Below are 12,190 nucleotides of genomic sequence, written 5' to 3'. Positions count from 1 at the left end.
TCGCCATGCCCAACCCATCCTTTGGGGTTTCTCTGGCAAAAACGGTTTGTGCATGCCACTTACTGGAGGTGATATAGGCGACCATGGACGGCCACGGCTCCGTAGCGTTGAGGTACCCCGCAACAATATCAACCGCAGGGGTTTTGGCGGCTGGATGCTGCGGATCATTATGCTTCTTCTCACCCTCAGCAATAGCAACAATTACTTCTCCAGCAACAACAATAGAGGGTGAGGCAAACGCATCCTTCAATTCACCCGGACCCGCCCCCTCTTTCGGCAGCACCAACGTCTTCTGCGGCAAAAAGAGACCGACCCGTTGCGGCAGCCGCACATCCCCTGAATTGCTGTCCTCAGCGGCTGCGGGAACACAGGTGTTGCAGCACATCCACATCATAACGACGAGGAGGAGCGGCACCGCAGAATAGAAGTGATGCCGGGACATGTTGGGCCTCTGCGGCTCATTCTCTCTTCCTTCCCTCCTCCTTCCGCTGGATCCGGTCACGCGGCAACGGTTGTGTGTGCGGGGTGCCTCCACAGCAGCAACACGTGAGTGCATAGAAATATGTGTGTGTGGGCGGTGTGTGTGACGTTTGTCCTTTCAAAGCCTTCGAATTTCACGGCAGCGATTCGCGCTTGTTTTCTTTCTTCCTAGCGTGTTTGTCTGTGTGCGTGAGGTGGAGAGGTAGAAGACAAAAAGCGTATTGAGAGAATGCAGAAAGGTGTGGAAGAAACACACAAAACGATAAACGCCATCATCATTCACGGTGGGTCACATGGCCACCAACGTAGTCTTTTTTGTTTTTGTTTTTTTCCGTTGTGAGTGTATTGTACATATTACTCGCAAAATCAAAGCAAAGTGTGGCTGCAGACACAAAAAAAAAGCACAAAACGATTTGTCCATTCATGAGGCAAAACGCCCTCCTGCACGCAACAGCGGGCTCCTCTCATCCCACACACACACACACACACACACACACAGCCATCAGACCGTGCGCAGAAGGAAAAAACCAAAGTGACACAAACCAACAACAAAAGAATCTTCCGTGCAATCGTATAAAAAAAGGCCAACACACAATATATATATATATGTATATATATATCATATAAATAAATAGATAGGTAGATAGATAGACACGGAATTGTGCAGTCCAGGGGGCAAAAGAAATAATCGATAAAAAATCAAATGGCCCTGTTGAGAGCTCATGTAATTCATTCTTCCAAGCAATAAAATAAAATAAAATAAACGGCCGTCGCCATTGCACATAAGCCACAATTGTTCATGAAGATCCAGCTACCCGATCATGTACAAATGCATATAAGGTTATTCCGTATTCCGCGAGAAAAGGATGTATTAAGCCTTCATTTCCAGTAACTTTTCCCCTGATCTTCCCTCAGCGCCAGGATGCACACGGCCCTCATCCGCACATCGGAATGCCCTTCCGGATGCACGGTAATCAGCACAGTGTGAATCGTCTCCCGTTCATTTTCCCAAACACCGTTGGAGATCAGGCGCCTCACTTCGTACGAGTTGCCAGAAAAAATTTGTCCACTGCCATCCGGTGAATTCGGCCATCCGCAAAAAGTTATTTGCCCCCCACACTTCACCTCGAGAGAGTCAGTGGCTTTTTTTTTTCCCCCCCACACACACACGGAAGGGGGGTAAGAGGGGGGGCGCCACGCCCTCCAGCAGACATTCACGGCGGAATTCGCACAAAATGTGGCGTGCGACCGCTGCGGACGCCTCAACAGACCGACAGCACCCGCACGAGATGGACCGCGGGGAGGATGCACAGAGGCGCTCAGGCTGCATGGAAGACTGCCAACATCACTGCGTTGCAAAGAAAAAAAAAGGAAAGAAAAAAAAGAAAGAAAGAGAGATTTCATGTCACGTGGGAGACATCCCACAGCCAGCGGCAGACAACTCCCTCCCGGTCAACGGGAGAAAATGAAAAAGAGCAGGAAAAGCCACACAAATGCCAAAGAAATTTTAAAAAAGAAAACAAAACAAAACAAAACAAAAAAAGCGACAAATGAAAAATAATAAATAAAAATAATAATAAAAATAAAAATAAGATCGATATGCCTGCCAAAATTAAAAAAAAAAAAACAATGCAGATTCAGATTTCTACAGTATAAATATATATATATTCAGAGGCACATATTTATATGTATTGTAGACATCTGCGTCTGCATTGAAAGCTCCTCTCGCCTACCGTCCAGGCCATTACTCCATAAATTTTTTTTTTTCTTTCTTTCTTTTGGCTTCTCCCTCCTCCTATTTTATTCTCCTTCTTTCTTTCTGTTTGAACGAGAGACTGAAAGGCGTGTAAAAAAATAAATAAATAAATAAATAAATAAATAAAAAATAAAAAATATGTTCACAAAAATGGCGGGCTACCCAACTCAATATATTCCCAGATAAAAAAGAAAAAAAAACAATATTTCTGATACCATTTTTTTTTTCTTTTTTTTTTTTTTTGTCGTTGTTGTTCTTCTTCTTCTTTCCCCTTATGAAACCTTTTGAAGGGCCGCGGTGAAAGTAGTCATTGAACCGATGGCGACAAGAAGAAGACAACTTCTTTCTTTTTTTTTTTTTTTTTTTTTTTTTTTTTTTCATTTCCTCCTCACCTTCTTTTTGTGGCGGGCGATCCCTTTTTAATTCTGCCACTTCGCATGTAATACACATCTCCAACCCGAATAGAACGTTCAGCATGTCAAAAGGGTGGGGCTATCGAAATATAAATATATAAATGCATGCACACACACACAAACATATATACATTTATACATGTGCACTTACTTGGAGTGAAAAACCAACGAGGAGGTGCCAAAGGCCAATGCCCCGCCATCACTCACTTCTTTCCTATACTATTTTCTTTTATTTCCATCTCAACACCTTCAGAGCCCGGCCAGCAGTAGAGAAGAATATTCTCTTTTCTTTTTCTTTTCTTTCCTTTTCACTGCAGTCATGGTATTCTTGGCGTACCGGCGACGCCGCTTCCCTCGATTCCGCATTCATCCACGCCACGGGCAATAAGAAAGTAGCCATTCATCCCCCACTCACGATTCCAGCTGTTCGCAATCTTCCAGTACGGCTCTCCATTCAATTCACCCCAGCCAACAATACGTACCGCATGGCCCCCGAGAAAAATCCCAGCGACATGCTTGTACACGCCGCCTGTGTAGGCCACGAAGTCAGCGTAAACTGAAAATGAAACCTCGAATGGGCCATTCAAAATTAACTCGCGCTTAAAAGGCTCCTCTCCGCTCAAGACATATGAGGTGTTCCCCCTGTACTTAATCAATGGGATCTTCTTATCCGTGCAAGTGCTGTTGCACGTAGGCGTGTCGTATTCACCGGAGCATGGGGAGAGATCGCTGCTGTTCACGTGATGCGCACAGGATGGAAAAGGATAAGGCTGGCAGTACTCTGAAACAATACCGTGCACGGCGTAGTACTCCCAGGCAACTTCGGGATAGCCACCATTGCAGCCAAAACCGCAAACATCGCAGCACGACATAAGATCCCCCGCAGAAATTCTGAGGTCCCGTACGCCACCAAGAGTGCAATAGCGGTCCGAAATGGCTGAAGCTGCTGCCACAGCCCAGCAAGAGCCGCAGCTCGATTGGTCACGGATTTCCGTGACGGTGGGGCATTCCGGCCACGCTTCTCCGGCATCAAACCTGTCCTGGAGCGGCACACGAAGCTCCTCCTCGCTGAACTGCCGCGGGGGGAGGATGCTGGTGTTTCGTAAGAAAGTCCCCAGCATCCGACTTGCCCCGCGACGCGTGAGGTGTTTTGTTCGGCTTGTGCGGCCAGCCGTCCACTTTCCGCCGTTGAGGCGGTTCACATGTTCCAAAAACTCATCGGTCAAAATTGGAGCGTCTTCCGCATGGAAAGAGTGTCCCGCCGTGGCGTACAACAGAAAAAGAAAAAGCGCGATGCTGAGTGAAAAATAAACACGCATCTCTGATTTCTTCCACCCGTAACTTTGTTGTTGTTGTTGTTTTTTCGTCTCTTCCTTTTAAGCAGTTGTAACCCTTTTTTTTTTTTTTTTTTTGTGTGTGTGTGTTTGTGTGTTTTAAATTCTTCCTCTCACTTTATGGCAACAAATATCTTGTGGCAGCTCCGTGCAATGGGCGTATCAATGCGCGGCGGACGACACGGAGAATGTAAATATAATTATTTATTATTTTAAAGAGACAACAAAAAAAAGAACGACAATCGCACATGTATACAACAGAAGGAGAGAGAGAAAGAGAAAGAGAAAGAGAGAGCTCAAGAGACAAAGAAAAAATAAAACAGGGGGGGAAGTCTGCGGCATTTTTACATCCAAAGGCACCGCTCGTTGACTTTACATTTCTGTGCGTCCACCTTCTCCAGGAAATTTTCTGAAAAGCCGCCCTCATCGATCGCCCCACCGCGCAGACGGAAATAATACGGCCAACGGAGTCCCTCAACCATCGCGCAGTACGTCGTCGTGTTGTCGTCGTCTGTTTTGTTGTCGGGGGGGGACCGGAAAATATCGACGGTGATGTACACTGGCGATTCCGGCGTGGCGTTGGTGGGCCGCGAGAAGACGAAGCGGTAAACACCGGGATTTGACGGGTGCTGCGAGGCCGTGAAGGTGTACCGCATCCCCTGCTCGTAAAAGGCCGCCGAGAGGCGTTGCAGCTCGTTCAGCTCCATCTCTTCCCACACACACACACACACAAACAAAGAGAAAAAGGGAGAGACAAGAAAGGGGGAGGAACGTGCACGACAGGCAGAAAATGGCGAAACGAAACCGCCCAATGACACGGCGTGCACACAAACACACACCGCGGGAGGAGCACCGTAAATGAACGCCAACAAACACGAGGGTTCACTAAACGTAACTTTTCGAAAAAACACAAAAAAAATAAATAAATAAACGTGAACGGCAATGAAAAAAACAACATAATTATCATTAACGCTTCAAACGTGACCGGCCACGTGGCTTACGTGGGAGGCATCGCAAGTTCCAGTCGAGATGACGTCTCTCACCTCGCGTGATACACAAAGCCAGCCTCTTGCTGACCGCGTAAGGTGTTTCCGGCAGAAACTGTCGGTATACGGACAAACTGAACTCCGACAGCCTCGCCGAGCCAAGTTCCACGGCGGCCTCCATGAGCATGTCGGCTACTGAGACGCCACGATCGTTGTAGTCTCCAGGAACACTTAAGCCGTCATGGAGAACACCGTTCAGAATCAAGTCCTCAATGACAAAACTCGCCTCGGAGAGTATTGGGTCGCCAGCAATCACGCAGAGACACAGTCCGCGCAGGAATGGGATCCACCTTGTCGCATCCACACCCTGTGAACGACACACCCGCACGACGGAGGAGTACTCCGCATCGTGCACGGCAAGAAGTTGCTGAAGCATCGCGGAAAAGAATTGGGCCCGTTCGGGTCCAAAAAACTGTGAAAACATTTCCGGGTGGCGAACGAGCGCCATGGGGTGCACGAAGAACTTCCCCGCATCCACTTTGGGGTCCAGAAGCCCACGACGCTTTGCCTCGTCGAAAAGAACAAGAGCACTAAGAAGGCCGTAGGCATATGTGTGAGGGCTGTAAAACAACGAGATGCGACGCACCGCCTCTTCTGTCGTGGTGAGACGTCGCGCGACGGGGGCGGAGGAAAACGGGGGCCGCAACGCCGTCGTGTCGCCTTCGGAAAAAATGCCCTCGCCCTGCTTGGACATCTCCGCGAGAGAAACTTCACATACCCACGCGGTATGGCCACCCCTTTTGATCCTGTGACGAAGGAATTGACGGCATGCCTGCATGCACAATCCACACAGCCCCTTTTCTCTTGTGGGCTGCGCGTCCCTCCTCCCGGCAACGCACACACGCACACAAAAACGCCATGACAATCGCGGCGGAAATGTCCGAAGCAAAAAAAAAAAAAAGAAGAAAGAAATAAATATACGCCATGGGGCGGACGGCAGACATGTAGGGTGGGGATTCGGGGTGGAGAAAAAAGGGCAGGACACCAACCACCCGCGATCCATGCGACGGGAAATTCACGACTAATACCATTCATACCGGCCGCAAAACCAACAACAATAATAATCATCATCATCATCATTGATGGCCTGCAATAAGTAAAAACATTATTAACAAACGTCTTTCCTTCCCGCCCCCCTACGAATGACAGAAGCAGTGTAGCCCCGCTTATACAACTCGGTCGATACGCCACGGAAAGGCATACGCAGTGCCAGAGAGAGAGAGAGAGAGAAAGAAAGAATGTGTGTGTGTGTGTGTGGGTGGGTGTGTGGGCGGTGAATCACGTCACGGTGTTTCCCAGAAGGGTAGCTATCGCTCCCATGCTAGTTACTTTGCAATATTCCTTCAAACTGTTTCGCTGCTCCTCCGATATAAGTCGTGTCAAAGATAACTTCATGTCTTCATAAACAACGGCGTGTGCCGGGGTTTTACCGCTACACACAACACGCAGTAGAGCATCCCATGCCCGAAGGTCCCGCCACTCCAAAAGGCCAGGCTCCGCAAAGAGTCGCGCAAGAAACTGCTTTACATCGTGCGTCGTTCCGCGTGTGAGTTCATCACGCCACAGCGCCAGCCGCTCAAGAGGGGACGTGGAAATCTCCACCCCGCCACAGACCTCGCAACACTGCTCCATCCACTCCTCCGCAGCAGAATGCATGGCATGCGCACAACTAAGCACCTCAAGCGACACCATAACCGCATCTAAATTCGAATCACATGACTCTTTGGCTGCCTCACAAGCGCAAACAAATGTCGACAAACACGGCGTAATGGTTCGTTCCCAGAGGCTCACTGCGTAGATGGGGAGAAGTGAGAACACAACGCCCAAACGCCGAACCACCGCTTCCAGACACCGCAACATGTGATATGCGCCGCAAACGGTATGGAATGCCCGCGGTGGATCCATGGCAAGAAACTCCTGTCGCCACAGTGCACGTGCCCCCGTGGTGAAGGACCGTTCAGCGGCAACTCTTGCCGTCTCTAAAAAAACACAAAAGGCGGAGTGAAAAAAAATGCTCTCCGCCAGTAGCAGCTGCGCTCCGCCGTGAATGATCCCCCTCGCCCGGTCCAAGAAGTCAATAAAAGAGTTCACACCATGCACTGTAAAGTCCCTGGAAGCGAGGAATTGGGATCCCTCACACCAGCCGTAGACACCGCGGAAGACAGAAACCGCAATGAACGCCAGTGACACACTCCCCAGCGCCAACAGAGAAATGGAATCCTGCGCTTTCATATTGGGCGATGTCCATCCATGTGTGCGAACGTCAGCGTTGTAGCGCTCATACAACTGCAAGAGAAACAAAAAAAAGTGCTGGGGCTCCTCACGCCGCGCAGTCTTCATTCCTTGTTGAAAGTGAAAGGCCAACTCCTTCGCCAGCGGCTCGACTTCACACTGCAGAAAAGGGCTTAGCAGCTCCTCAAGCTCCTTTTTCCAATCGCAGCGTCGCAACCACATGACGCACTCCTTCTCTGTGGCCCCGGGTAGATGAACTCGAAGCAAGGAAGATACGGCACGGGCATAGAATCCACGTGCACACAGGAGTCTGTCCTCATGGACGTTTTCCTCGGAGACAAGAAATTCCAGCACGGGGGCCAATGCCTGCGTGGCCGGCCCCACGAGTGCCTTCAGTGCCTCGCGCACCTCACCATTGGCACTCCGTCCCGACCCAATGCCGCACAAAAACATGTTCCACCCATCCTCTGCCGCAGACCATTCTTTTCCGCCGTCGCGACTATTCAAGGCCCGCCCCAACGACTCTGCCACCTCGGCGGCCTTTGCGTGCTCCCAGCGCCCACGCGTCCCTCTGCGACGCTGCGCACCCACATCAGATTCCCCATGCGCAATCTCGTTGAGAATGTACGGCAGACAGTCTTCGACGCAAAGACTTCGGTCAGCTGTAAGCGCATGCACAAGAGCCTCCAGCACATTCTCGTCAAGCTGCGAACAATCAGGACCCTCTAACATATTCTTTTCCTATTTCTATTTCCGTGTGTCTGTGTGTAAAAGGGTGAAAATTTCCCTAAACACCCTTTTTCACGTTTTGTATCGGATGCCCTTTTGCCGCTGTCATTCACCGATTAGACAGAGAGAGAGAGGGAGAGGGGGAGCAAAGAATAAAAAACTGGGACGCAGTCAATAATAATAATAATAAACATCACTGCCATCAGCCGCACGCCTCCAACAGCGGCAGCATCCGTGATAATAGCGACCTCCTCAAATAAAACAGAAGAGAGCGTAAAGGATGACACCACACGACAAGAAGACTACCAAAAACAAAAAAGGAAGCAGAGACGCCAATAAAAGAAATATTCAACAAAATAAAAACGTCCCTCCATCTCTTCCTTTTTTTTTCTTTTCTTTTTTTTCTCACATGTTTTGTTTGTTTGGTTGTTTGCTTCTTTGGAGGGTCCTTTTCGTTGTTGTTTTTGTTCCCTAAGAGAAAAAGAGAGAGAAAGGAGAGAAAAAAAAAAATCTTCACGCATACCATCCTCGTCTGTGCATCTCACATCCCCACTCCTCCTCTTTTCGTGTTGGTGGCATCTTTATTTGTCACGCCTGTCATTCATGCACCCTACACACACACACACACACGCACGCATACATACAAAAAAAAAAAAAAAAACAATTCTCCTCATCCACTACTCCCACCGCGCAGCTAATAATGCATGCATTGCGCCCCACCCTATACGTTTACCTAATACGGGTTCTTGCGGTCCTCATCGTTACGGCGATATTTGTACGGCCGGTAACTGAGATGGTTCTCCACCAGGAAGAGGTTCCTCCTGCGCTGCGAGTACCATGTGCCAAGTTGATACATGGGGGTCCACCACGGCAGGTACCACGGTGAGAGCCACCGCTCCTTGACGTGCAGCCAGTTGTCGACGTAGTACTGGTAGTCAGCGTAGAGCGTCAGTGCCTTGAGATTGGGACGAAAATGATCCACGGGGTTGGACCAAATGTCCGACGTGTTTTCATTTTCCACAGACATGCGTCTTAACTTCCTTTTTTTTTTTTTTTTTTTCGTCTGTCTCCGGAGAGGAGGGGCGGTGGTGGTGACAGCCCTTCTTTACAGCCTTTCTCTCGTTTCTTCCTGCGAACTTTTGTTGTTGTTGTTTTGGGAGGAGGGGGGTTATTATTTAAAAAAAAAAAGAAGAAAATAAAAAGAAAAAAAGGTCGCACAAATAAATCTCCCTGGCCGCATGCACCGTCCCGCTGCAACGGATGGCGGAGAAGGCTGCGTGGTGAGAAGGGGAATGAACGTGACGAATAAATAGCAGTGGGTGACGGCAGGAATGTATTGTTAGAAGACCTCCTCCTTCTCTTTCTCCCTCCCTCCCTTCTCTCCTGGCCCTTCAGTCTCTTTTTTGTCCTTCCGTTTGTTATATAATTCCGCACATGCATCATCGTATACGCATTTCTTTGGTCTCAAATTCATTTGCGCTCATTTTTCTTCTTTTTTTTTTTTTTTGTTTGTTTGTTTTGTTTTTATTTGCAATTCCCTTTCCTTTTCCTTTTCCTTTTTTGTTTTTTTTTTGCTTTTTTTTTTTTTTTTCCCCGTTACTTCACTTTCCACGCATTTTCTTTTCTTTTCTTTTTTCTTTTTTGTTTTGTTTTGTTTTGTTTTCCCCGTCGCTCGCTTTTGGTTTATTTTTCAGTTTTTTTCGTTTTTTTTTTTTTTTTTTTTTTTTCGTCGTGGCCGCCTCTTTTAACTCACGCCTGCGCGGGTTGGAAAGAAGTGGCAACGGCAGGGACTTTGTTTTTTGTTTTGTTTAGTTGTGGCCCTTCACCGAGTGGTTGAGCGGCGTGGACGGGAATGTGGTGTTTTTGCTGGCGGTAAACGAGGCGAACGCGTGTGCGCTGCCGCCCGGTATCGTCGTGCTGCTGGGCGTGGCGGCTGAGGACGCGTCTTCGCACAGGCCGTAGAGCACGCCGTTGCTTGCCACGGGCGGGTTGCTGCCGAAGCAGTCGCGGAGCAGTTTGAAGTAGCAGTGGCCGGTGAGGAGGGAGTCGCTGCCGGCCTGGTGCGCCATGCCGAACCGGCGCACCCGAAGGCTCTCCGAGAGGTGGTCTAAACCCAACGAGTGCGAGAGGTCGGTGGCGCGCAGGAGGTACTTGATGTCGTACACGCACGGGAACAGGGAGTGGAAGATCTGCAGGAAGTCATCCTCCTTCTCCGGCAGTTCCTTGCCGCAGACCACCTTCATCAAATAACCAAAGTCGTAGCCTGCATGAAAGGCAAGCCAGCGAATGTCGCTGTTCAGCACAAGCCCGCTCGAGATAAGGAGCTCCGCAAAGTGCGTCACCTCAACCCCATACTGCGCAAAGTAGTCAAAGTCAATGCCGCCATGGCGGAGTAACTGAATACTATCCTGTGCGTACACATCCTCTGTGAGGCAAAAACGGAAGTTAAACTGCCAGGTGCAGCAGTTTTCCGGTACCTCACCCTTTTCATTGAGTAGTGTAATCCCTAGCTGAATCATTTTGAGCAAATTGACATTACAACGAAGTGTCTGGTAATAAAACTCGTGTGTTGCCTTAAAATTGCCCACAGGCTTCGCTACAACTCCGGGAAACTCGGTGTCCATTGACACATAAGGGTAATCTTTGATCAGGGATCGTATGATGTTGAACTCTTCCTCTAAATTCTCCTCCCACACGTCGCGAATCATTGGGGATTTACTAAGGGAAGGAATGGCAGCAATCCCGCCTTGGCTAACAGCAACCGGATAACGCTGCTGGTACGTCCCGTATTGCGCTAAAGCGTTACCGTACTGCATCATGTCCCCTTTTATTATTATTTTTTTTTTTTTTCCTATTTCCCTCCCTCCTTCCACGTATGTCTCTCTCCGTCTTGTGTGTCTGTGTCTCTTCTTCTTCTTCTTCCTCTTCTTCGTGGACCCCCCTCGGACCAGTCCACAGGCAGAGAGAGAAAAAAAAAAAAAAGAGGGGGAATGGAAACGACAAATTTACCACAAAAAGACCGTCCATAAAATCCCATGTGTTTGACATTATGCCATGCAGCTCACACAGAGAGAATGTCCACGCATGTATAAATAATAAAAAAAAAGGAAAAGGAAATATATATATATATATATTTTTGGTAACGATAAAAAAAAAAAAAAAGAAAATTCATACCGCAAGACATTCCCGTCAGTCCACCAGTAGAAACAAAGCGGCCTGCAAAGACTGCACACAAGCGTCGTAGCAGCCGTCCCGCCGCTGCTCAATGTCAGTGTCCGCCACGCCACCGGTCATCGCCTGCAGATCGGCGGTGGTGGGCGCTGCGTGTTGTGGGACCATCGACAGACTAATTGCGTGGAGCCTCTTGAGGAGAACCGCATTCACACTCACGCCCCGCGCGAAGTTCGTCGCCACGTCTTGCTCTAAATGACGAAAGACATCCAACGCCCCCAGCACCACCTGCTGCATGGCACTCAGCAACGACAGAGTCTGTTGACCTGCCTGCTTGCTCTTCCCAACATGCAGCATGGCACGGGAAACAGCCACACCAACGGCGTTGGCAAAACTGCGCTGAAGTAAATTGTACTCGCTCACCGATTGCATCCGTCTTTCCTCAAGGACATCATATCGCACAATGAGCTCCGCCGCTGCCGTGCGTACGTCATCCTCCGAAATCCCCCCAACATAGTTCTCCAGAACCAACTGAACGCCCTCCCTTTGCACCTGTCTGTACGCTTCATGTAGGCCATCCAATGTCTTCATAAACGATTTCAAGGAATACAGCTGCTGCAACGCATGGACCAACGCATCACGCATGAGTGATGTTTCGTGCACATGCTCTCCTTCACTCTGCAGCGCCCGGCTGTACTCCTCCAGCACGCACTGAAAGCCCAACATGAGGATCGCGGCAGTGGGCAAGCTGTGTGTCGCGATCGTCCTTTCCGCGGCCTCTATTTCCCGACGCAAGCCGCCGTTCTCTTCTTTCAAGGCATTCAGGCGTTTTCGCAGGAGGGCAACACGCCGCGTAAGAACGGCGTCGACCGCAAGCGGAGGGTGTTGTCGGGGCGGCTGCGGCAGTGGCTGCAGCTCCTTCTCCTCCTCCTCCTCGGCCCGGTCGCCGCGGTAGATCTCCAGTCGAGCCAGCAAAGCCCTGGCGGACGACAGCATTTTACTGCAGCCAGCATGTGGTTGTTTGTGCCG

At 49.4% G+C, this 12,190-nt stretch overlaps 8 protein-coding genes across 8 annotated transcripts, besides 28 other annotated features; all 8 read right to left on the bottom strand.

Annotated features, from left to right (window-relative positions):
• Positions 1-556, bottom strand: Tc00.1047053510535.109 (trans-sialidase, putative; the record flags this gene model as incomplete). The annotated part of the gene is made up of 1 exon (XM_807603.1): positions 1-556. A coding segment is annotated over one exon (556 nt), but the record flags the coding sequence as incomplete, so codon positions are not given.
• Positions 1-9,567: a sequence feature (heterozygous, Esmeraldo-like haplotype).
• Positions 951-978: a microsatellite.
• Positions 1,075-1,118: a microsatellite.
• Positions 1,224-1,244: a microsatellite.
• Positions 1,838-1,878: a microsatellite.
• Positions 1,992-2,020: a microsatellite.
• Positions 2,034-2,072: a microsatellite.
• Positions 2,237-2,301: a sequence feature (GA-rich).
• Positions 2,328-2,370: a microsatellite.
• Positions 2,454-2,479: a microsatellite.
• Positions 2,577-2,614: a microsatellite.
• Positions 2,737-2,800: a microsatellite.
• Positions 2,929-2,959: a microsatellite.
• Positions 2,967-3,968, bottom strand: Tc00.1047053510535.100 (cysteine peptidase C (CPC), putative; the record flags this gene model as incomplete). Its single annotated transcript, XM_807601.1, has 1 exon — positions 2,967-3,968. One exon carries the CDS (start codon positions 3,966-3,968, stop codon positions 2,967-2,969), a length of 1,002 nt encoding a protein of 333 aa, XP_812694.1.
• Positions 4,175-4,200: a sequence feature (AT_rich).
• Positions 4,243-4,278: a microsatellite.
• On the bottom strand, positions 4,328-4,690 carry Tc00.1047053510535.90 (hypothetical protein, conserved; the record flags this gene model as incomplete). Its single annotated transcript, XM_807600.1, has 1 exon — positions 4,328-4,690. One exon carries the CDS (start codon positions 4,688-4,690, stop codon positions 4,328-4,330), a length of 363 nt encoding a protein of 120 aa, XP_812693.1.
• On the bottom strand, positions 4,950-5,807 carry Tc00.1047053510535.80 (hypothetical protein, conserved; the record flags this gene model as incomplete). The annotated part of the gene is made up of 1 exon (XM_807599.1): positions 4,950-5,807. One exon carries the CDS (start codon positions 5,805-5,807, stop codon positions 4,950-4,952), a length of 858 nt encoding a protein of 285 aa, XP_812692.1.
• Positions 6,241-6,267: a microsatellite.
• Positions 6,269-6,298: a microsatellite.
• Tc00.1047053510535.70 (hypothetical protein, conserved) lies at positions 6,308-7,993 on the bottom strand (the record flags this gene model as incomplete). Its single annotated transcript, XM_807598.1, has 1 exon — positions 6,308-7,993. One exon carries the CDS (start codon positions 7,991-7,993, stop codon positions 6,308-6,310), a length of 1,686 nt encoding a protein of 561 aa, XP_812691.1.
• Positions 8,368-8,394: a microsatellite.
• Positions 8,603-8,635: a microsatellite.
• Positions 8,724-9,017, bottom strand: Tc00.1047053510535.64 (hypothetical protein, conserved; the record flags this gene model as incomplete). Its single annotated transcript, XM_807602.1, has 1 exon — positions 8,724-9,017. One exon carries the CDS (start codon positions 9,015-9,017, stop codon positions 8,724-8,726), a length of 294 nt encoding a protein of 97 aa, XP_812695.1.
• Positions 9,168-9,200: a microsatellite.
• Positions 9,341-9,375: a repeat region.
• Positions 9,474-9,653: a sequence feature (A-rich).
• Positions 9,568-10,266: a sequence feature (areas merged during assembly that could not be assigned to a particular haplotype. This can correspond to areas where the two haplotypes were merged or to regions with more than two copies in the genome that were merged during assembly.).
• Positions 9,685-9,717: a microsatellite.
• Positions 9,799-10,809, bottom strand: Tc00.1047053510535.60 (CCR4 associated factor, putative; the record flags this gene model as incomplete). The annotated part of the gene is made up of 1 exon (XM_807597.1): positions 9,799-10,809. One exon carries the CDS (start codon positions 10,807-10,809, stop codon positions 9,799-9,801), a length of 1,011 nt encoding a protein of 336 aa, XP_812690.1.
• Positions 10,267-12,190: part of a sequence feature (heterozygous, Esmeraldo-like haplotype) that runs on past the window's edge.
• Positions 10,816-10,840: a sequence feature (AT_rich).
• Positions 10,896-10,921: a microsatellite.
• Positions 11,105-11,128: a sequence feature (AT_rich).
• Positions 11,180-12,157, bottom strand: Tc00.1047053510535.50 (uncharacterized protein; the record flags this gene model as incomplete). The annotated part of the gene is made up of 1 exon (XM_807596.1): positions 11,180-12,157. The coding sequence occupies one exon, from the start codon at positions 12,155-12,157 to the stop codon at positions 11,180-11,182; it is 978 nt and encodes a 325-aa protein (XP_812689.1).

The sequence above is a fragment of the Trypanosoma cruzi genome, genomic scaffold (assembly GCF_000209065.1).
Source record: "Trypanosoma cruzi strain CL Brener 1047053516775 genomic scaffold, whole genome shotgun sequence".
Taxonomy (NCBI): domain Eukaryota; phylum Euglenozoa; class Kinetoplastea; order Trypanosomatida; family Trypanosomatidae; genus Trypanosoma; species Trypanosoma cruzi.
This window is presented reverse-complemented; position numbering and strand designations above follow the sequence as displayed.